The sequence below is a fragment of the Helianthus annuus genome, chromosome 4, assembly GCF_002127325.2.
Source record: "Helianthus annuus cultivar XRQ/B chromosome 4, HanXRQr2.0-SUNRISE, whole genome shotgun sequence".
NCBI classification, from domain to species: domain Eukaryota; kingdom Viridiplantae; phylum Streptophyta; class Magnoliopsida; order Asterales; family Asteraceae; genus Helianthus; species Helianthus annuus.
The window spans coordinates 81,458,945-81,466,970 of record NC_035436.2 but is presented as its reverse complement, the minus strand read 5'-3'; the positions used below and the strand labels follow the sequence as shown (position 1 = coordinate 81,466,970).

At 36.1% G+C, this 8,026-nt stretch overlaps 1 protein-coding gene across 1 annotated transcript; it reads right to left on the bottom strand.

Moving 5' to 3' along the window:
• Window positions 1-1,114: 1,114 nt before the first annotated feature.
• Window positions 1,115-4,998, bottom strand: LOC110933831 (caldesmon-like). Its single transcript, XM_022177035.1, has 3 exons — window positions 4,766-4,998; window positions 3,077-3,998; window positions 1,115-1,195 (listed from the first exon to the last, which is right to left on the bottom strand). Exons 1-3 carry the CDS (start codon window positions 4,996-4,998, stop codon window positions 1,115-1,117), a joined length of 1,236 nt encoding a protein of 411 aa, XP_022032727.1.
• Window positions 4,999-8,026: the final 3,028 nt, after the last annotated feature.

Here is an 8,026-nt window from a genome sequence, read left to right as displayed (position 1 = left end):
GAGATACGGATTTAGTATTTTAAGAACTTAAACTTATTCGCGTGTCCCACCTCAGAATATACTCCCGTATCAAAATTCCCTAGATTTAGTCTTACAGTTGAGTATACCAATTTGATATCTGTATCTGGGTTAGTGCGAGACCTTGAGAGCTCAGGTATAAACTTACGTTCAGTCAAAGAGATGAAGGCTCGACTTTAGGTGTGTTCCCTTTAGGGAATCTTTTCTTCAACTGCAATTGATTCATATCATTCGATATTTTCTCAATTTTTGTGCAGAGGGTAAGCCTTAAAAGCGCGTAAAGTATTATACGAGGTCTAGGCCATTGCTTCCGCAAAATCAGAAGACCAGGTATAATACCCCAGATATCAAACCGTATAAAGACCTAGTATCTCAGAATCAGGCAATCTCTCAAACAAGATTTCAGGGGTTACCCATATATCCAAGAGATGTTCCCGCGAGATAAGTAAGGTATTTGATATTTAGGTTTATATCTCGAAAACAATCTACTAAACGTGTAAAAACCTACTGGCACATCATCAGTGAGACCGTTTACCACATTAAAACATTCCATTTCTTTAGCGTACTGTGATTGTCTACTGATGTACTATCATTTCCTCTTTTTACACAAAAACTCAATTTTTGAATTTTATCATGTTTTTTTTTTTGGATTTTTCAAATTTTCTAATGTTTTTGTATTTTCAAAATTTTTACTCCCCCTAAAATCTAAAACATTTAAAGAAAATTTGACAAACCGACACTGATAGCTTTGTCTTGCCATCCATTTTCTGCTTTTCATGCTCGGTTTTGCAGAAAATATAATGTACCCCCATGATTTACAACACATTGATTTTTTACAGATTGAAAACCGTTTTTCAATCTTGTGAAATTAATCATGTTTGTTCAGCCATGAGGGTTTCAGCGTATTCAATCAACACATTTTTGAATTTTTTTTGAACTTTTTGACAAATTTAAAGACTAACATAATTTTAATTTTTTTAATTTTTTTTTGACAAAATAAAACATATTTTTGGTTTTTAAATTTTTAAATTTTTAGGGTTTTTAAAATATTGTTTATTTATGTGCAGAAATCAAACAAACTCCTTGTTTAACCAACTCAGGGATCAGCAACCTCCTCTCCTCGTGCCAGGCTACTCTGACCCTCCTCTTGATGACATTCAGTTGTCTTCTGAAGCACCTGCACATTCATACTTACTCAATTACTTGAACAAGTTAGCCCAGGTCTGTTTGACCTTAGGCATTTCAACACAGTAAGCTTTATTCAATCTTGGAAAATCTTTGTCATTTTGTACAAAGACTTGGTCAATTTTGACTTCAACTTTTTCATCATTTACTGAAGTGATTTGTTTCTTAACAGACCATGTGTGACCTTTTGGAGTCCCTCTTTTGTAAAAATGTGAATCTTTTTGAACATTTTGATTTTGAACAATAGTTGATTTCCAAAATTGTTGTGGTTTTGTTGCATCAACCGTCGTTTTCCAACTTTGTGTTGTTCTAAATCTGGGTATGTGAGAATTCCAGGTCTGTCTAGAATCGCACCTATTCGGGTTTGATTTCCAAGTTTGATTCGAAACAAACTTGTTTGTGTTGTACCTCCAAGTTTGTTTTGAATCAAATCTGGTTGACCTTTGTTTCACATCCTCCGATTTCTGTTTCTCAACATTATCAGACTTCTTTTTGTCAACATCAACAGGTTTTAGATTTGGACACTTGTGTGCAAGATGTCCTGTTTGATCACATTTAAAACATGTTCTTTTTGAGACATCTTTGACCTGTGGTTGTTGCTTTTTCTTTTGAGCATAGAACTCTTCATTAGACTGACGCCTAAATTGGAGTTCTTTCTCTTCTTCGGAACTTGTTCTGTGAACAAAATTCATTTTCATCTGATAATTTGGAATTTCATCTTTATTCCAACTTTGTTTCTTCTTATAACCCAACCCAGCCTTCATGTTTTTCTTCTTGTAACCTGGTTTGTTATAAAAAGTTTTGTGACACTTTCCAGCAAACTTTGGAATTTCCGATTTTTCAATTTCAACCATTTTGAAAACTTTATCAATCTTTTCTGAAATCACATTCTGAATCGGGAATACAATATCTAAGAATAATTTGTCTGATCCAATCATGGTATAAACCAATCCTTTTGAATCGTCATTCAAATTTTTCTCAGATTTTGAGTTTTTCAGATATTCTTCATGAAAACTACCTTCATTTTCATCCTGTGATTCAGATTTACCTGTTTCAACTGACTCTTCTTTCAACACACTTTCAACGACCTTACCTACCACCTCTGAATCGCTTGAATCATCAGATTTGGAATAGGTTACGTCAATGTTATCTGGCAATTGATCTACCATGTTGAAAGCTTTTTCGACCTTTTCATCATCATAAAATGCAAACTTTTCCAGTGGAGGAACTTGATGATACTCAGAACCAATGCCCTTTTTGTTTTTCTCAGAATCATCATCACCCGGTCTTATGTTGAAAATTCTTTCAAGCACATGTGATGACGCATGATAACTATGTAACTTGTTGGTATCCTGTTCTAAATCAGCTATTTGACGCTTTAGCTTAGCAACATCCTCAATGTAAGAATTGACAACTTGTTGCTTTATTGAATACTGTCGCTTAAGCGTATCAGTTGTTTCAGAACAGTATCTTAATCTGGATTGAACAAGTTTCATTTGACTCTTCACATTTTTATACGACTCTTTTGTAATGTGATAAGCCAATTTTATTGAATCGTCTTCCTTTTTCATTTCTTGAAAAGCATTTTCATTTTGTAAACATTCTTCGGTCATTTTCGAAACCTTTTCTTTTAAATTTTCATTTTCTTTTTCTAAGCTTTTACATTTTTAGAAAGCTTTTCGTCATTATCTTTTAAAACCTTTTCATTTTCTAGCATTTCTTTGCATTTTTCTTTGAAAACATTTTCGATTTTATTGAATTCTAGATCTCTTATTCTGAACTTTTCGTCTTTTTCAGTACAAGCACTGCACGTTTCCATGCATTTCTTGCACTGTTCAACATTTTTGTTTATGATCTCAGAATCAGAATTTACCTCAGTGATTGGCACTTCGGCTTTCTCTGCTGTCTTTGTTTGATCAGCATCTTCCTTCTTTTCTTCACCAGTACCAGCATTACCACCAACACCAGCTAAACTTTCAACCTTCACTTCTTTTTCTTCTTCTTTCTTCTTGTCTTGCTGTTCTTCAATAATAGCTTTTTCTTCAACAACTTCTTTTATCACCTTCTCTTCCTCTTCTATCTTCACATCCTTAACTTTCAGAGTTTCGACTTTAACTTCTTCAGCCACTTTCTTCAAATCGTTCACTATCTCATCAACATTCTTCTTCATTCTCTCTTCATCCCTATTCTTCAAACTCACGGTCATCACGTCACAAATTATCTTGTCCAGCCTTTTCATATAACCTGTTTTATCTTTTGCGACATTCGAATAATATTCGCCGGACAGAGGAATTACTGCAAGAACATCATCAAAAATCACTTCTTTTCTGTGAACGACAGAATCACCATTTCTGTTGACATAGCAATCTCTCTTCTTGTCGTATCTTCCACAGTACTTTGCATCTTCGTATTCTTCTTGCATTTTCTCAATCCTGCACCCAACAAAGAATCTTTCTCTTTTGGTTTTCTCACTCAGAATTTCTTCTCGGCTTCTTTCCTTGATTTCAGCAATAAAAACATGATGTTTGCTCTTTGATATAGTTCTGCCATGAGCTGTGAATCGATCATCAACACGATCTTCTTCTGGAAGAATCTCACTCCAATCATACCCTTCGTCATCATGGATTACAGCACATGCTCTTGACTTCTCCTTGGGATTATTTTCGATCATTTTCGGCTCTTCTTTGCTACGGTGGTAAATCGCCTTTCGATAATAATCATCATTGAAAGGTTTCTCAGTTTCGTCAACTTCAGAGTTTTTGCATTCTCTTTTGAAATGACCTTTTTGCTTACATCTGAATCAGGTCACTTTAGATTTGTTGAATCCCAGCTTTGTTGACGGACCACCTATTGACTGCTTCTCAGTAATCTCCATATATCTCTGAGCTCTTCGAATACAACTTGCTAAACACCAGCGTATGTTAATGAGTTCCATTTCTACTGGATCGATCTGGTCGTAGTCTTCCTTTGTCAGTTCTGAGTTTCCTATTTTCCCAGACACTAGACCTTCGTATGACTCTAACACAGATGCCAGAAAACTCATTTGTTATTTTGCTACAATGATGCTCATAGCCGGAGAATTTTTTAATTTCAGAGCGATGTTGCAGAGAACTTCTTCAGATTCTTCAGGATTTGCTTTTGCAGAGGATGAATGATATCCTGGATTGTAGCTTGATGAGCTTTTCTGTGGTTCTTTTGACTTTTCAACACTGAATCCTGTCTTTGGTGATTCACCAACTTTCACCTAAGGTGTGTTACCTTTGTAATAAAGACCGACATTTTGTTGATGTGAAGAACTGCTCATCTTGCTTTGTTTCTGCAATTCAAGTTCATGACTTTCAATCTTTTCAATCAAAACATCAAGAGTAATTGAATCATATAAAACATCATTTTTCAAAATAAACACAAACGTTTGCACTGATCGGCTCGTAGTAACGCTTCTATGATTTTATGAATTATTTCCTCTCTCCTTTTCACAATCTCAAACCTTTCGAGTTCAATTTTTAAATGACAAAAACGTTCAATCATTTGCCTCACTGTCTCTCCTTTCAAACTATCAAACAAATCAAATTCCTTTTTTAGTAAAGCTATTTTGTTTTTCTTAATTTGTTTACCCCCTTCGGCTTTAACCCTTAACGCTTCCCAAACCGATTTTGATGACCCATCATGATTTAACAAAGAAAATATATCATCTCGGATAGATTGTTGAATCAAAGCGATCATTCTGCTCATATGAGAATTTCCGTTTGTCTTCATCGGTAAGATCATTGAGATGAACCTCTTCTTTTTTGTCATTGATCGGTCGACTGTATCCAAACTCTAAGCAGAACCAGCTCCTGTGAGCGTATGCCTTGGTCCAGTTCAGGAATCTTTCTTTCCACCAAGTGTAATCCTCTATATTCTCAAGCATAGGTGGTTTCGAATAGGTTCCATAGAAGTTATCATGTTTTATGTTATCATTGATTGTTTTTGTTATTCATTTCAGTGTGACGGTTGATGTCTCAGACGATTCGGATGTAAACGCGTTGTAGAACGTGTTGTAGAACTCTTCAGCCATGATGCTAACTCCTCGAATCACAGCACCTTTTAATCACCTGAATCACAAATACACAAGATTAGTTCAAACACTTATCAATTAACTAAAACAGACTGGTACTCGAACTGGTGAGTATTCTGTGCAAACTGAGGTTCAAGTTGTCAAACCGTGCGAACTACTATGACCAGGATCAAATTCAAACGACCTAACCCTATTTCGTGCGAACTGAGTTCAATTCCAAACGGCCTGGTTCACAAAGACACGACCTGGACCACTTCTAACTCACTTCGTACGAAATGAATATAAGTTCAAACAACTTGGCCGACTTCCAAACGGACTGGTTCACTTCGTATGGACTGATGAACCTTCCAAACGGACTGACTGTTCAAATCTCAAACGAATTGATTTATTTCTCAAACGAACTGGACAAAATCTTTTATTCACATGAAAATTTGATATTCTTCAATTAAAGCTGGCCGACTAGATCACGTGAATATAATCAGATTCTTGGGCCAAGATCCAACATTACTCACATGCAAACTTTGTAATTAATGGACTAACAGTCAACAAATGTAATTGGGCCGCCACAAATATGATGTCACATGCACTTATCTTTTCAAATCTTTGTGAAAATCAAAATTCGAAAAAAAAAAAAATGCCGACAACAGCCAATTTCACACTAACTTTTAATTGGATCTCACTTTGAATCACATGCAACAAAACACTTTATCACGTGATGTGGCCGACAACTTTATCACTTTATCACATGTATACTCTCACCAACTTTCAAGACGAATTGATGAGATGTTTCGACAACAGTGATCACATGGGCCGACAAGTTTTTCAAGTGGTTTGACCAACTTTCAAACGAATTGATCTTTGTTTCAAATGAAATGGACCACCTACAAATGACCTGGGAGTATTTCATACGAAGTGGAGTCCATTTCGTATGAAATGATGCAAGTTTGATGCAACCTGGTTGCAATTCGCGCGAAGTGGATGATTTAGTGTTCAATTCGTGCGAATTGAGTGTTCTTTGGTGCGAAATGGATGATGTAGAACTCAATACGTGCGAATTGAACCTCCAAATGACCAACTCGTGCGAATTGGATGAATATTCAAACGAACTGATAACTTGTCGAATCAAAAATCTTAGATTTCTCCCAAATGGCTTTGAATTAAGATTTGAAACTTTGTAGGGTTATAGCAGGTATTTTCGCACATCATATCCAAAAATCAGTTAATTTGGACCGTAAAAACCCGTTCAGTTTTGCAAAATTCAGTTAAAACCGAGAAAGATATGAAAAAGATGAAGAAATAGATCAAATCTGATGCAATTTGGATCTGAATTCAATGAAATCCTGTGCGAAATCGTGTGATTGATCCGTGCAATCGAGCTCCTGCTCTGATACCACTTGTTAGGACCGGTTTTGACTCCGAAACGATTGCGAACCGAACGTGTGACGTGCGGAATCTGTACATGAACGTGACCGAACACACGAGACGTAATATAACTGTGATTCTATAGAAGTTTTGATAACGTACATCACCTTGAATCACGTACACAGCACTTTCTCTCTCTAGCTTCTCTCTCTAACACTAGAGCTCTCCAAAGTGCAAAATGGCCAAAAGTCTCTAATCTAACACATTAGACTCCTATATATAGGCCTTGGAATTAATGAGACTTCCCATTAATTACCAAAATGCCACCTTGCTATTTCTATCTAATTATTACAATGTAAGGCTTGTTATCTTCAGTTTCTCGCTAAGGCTCGGATTGACGAAGGCGATAGACATAAATGCACTAACAATCACAAAGGAAAACCCTAAAGTTGCAATGTGAGTAATCCTTCTTTTTGTAAACTGTTTTTACAAAACCTCAATTGTTTTCATTATATTTAACAGTGATTGTGTATTTGTATTCTACAATTATCGTCGGCATGTTAGGGTTTTGTATAAAAAATTTGATACTATACTGTGAGTAGTAACATGACCACAAGTCGGGTTGATAGTACCGTGGGTGGTAATTAAAGTAGAAAAATAAACAAATGTAATTGCGAGATCGCCCTCAATAACTATAAACTGATAAAACCTGTCTTGATTAAATTGGGATTCACTCACCGGTATTTCCCACTGACAAAATGTTTTTAAACGCGTTTCAGGTAACAAAATGTGAAAGCCAAATATAAGCCAGCTGGACAACACTGAAGGCTTGGAAAAGTGGCTATAAAAGTTACCTAAATAAAGAAGATGTTTTATTTCAATAAAATAGGGTTTATCCCTATAAATCTGTTTGTAACAAAACTTGGGTTTTATCCCAATATAATTATTAATGTAAAATGTGGTGTTTTACTCTGATAAAATATTTCCTAACTACGGTCCTGATGAAATTTCCGCTGCCAAATAATGATAAGCACCGATACCACCATCTCTGAGTAGGCCGCGGCCGCCCGCCTCCCGAGGCAGTGGTCGGGGGTTGCGACAAAAGGTGGTACCAGAGCTACAGCCACTGATTTCAGCCGCAGAAGTGTTCTACTGATACCAAAATTTTATCTGTTATGTTAGGAAATTATCTACGGGATTATGTGCGTAAATTATTGTTTTGTGTTATTTGATAATTTATTAGTTTACAGTGTGAGTGACCAAGGATCTTCGGACGCTTACCGTCAACTGTCCAACTCTCCTAGGGATGAAGGAACTTCTTCCCAGCCTACCCCCTCAGGGTATTCGGCTGAAACTGAAGAAGGGATTTTCGTATTCAAAGCACAATCTGAAGAGCGATTCCAT

Excerpts from the sequence above, each read along its gene's own strand:
- LOC110933831 (XM_022177035.1), bottom strand. The coding sequence starts at position 4,998 with ATGACAAAAAAGAAGAGGTTCATCTCAATGATCTTACCGATGAAGACA. Across the intron at positions 3,999-4,765 it reads CTAAAAAAGGAATTTGATTT|ATGTAAGCAAAAAGGTCATT; the intron begins GTTTGATAGTTT and ends GACCTGATTCAG. Across the intron at positions 1,196-3,076 it reads CCGAAGTGCCAATCACTGAG|GTGCTTCAGAAGACAACTGA; the intron begins GTAAATTCTGAT and ends ATGAATGTGCAG.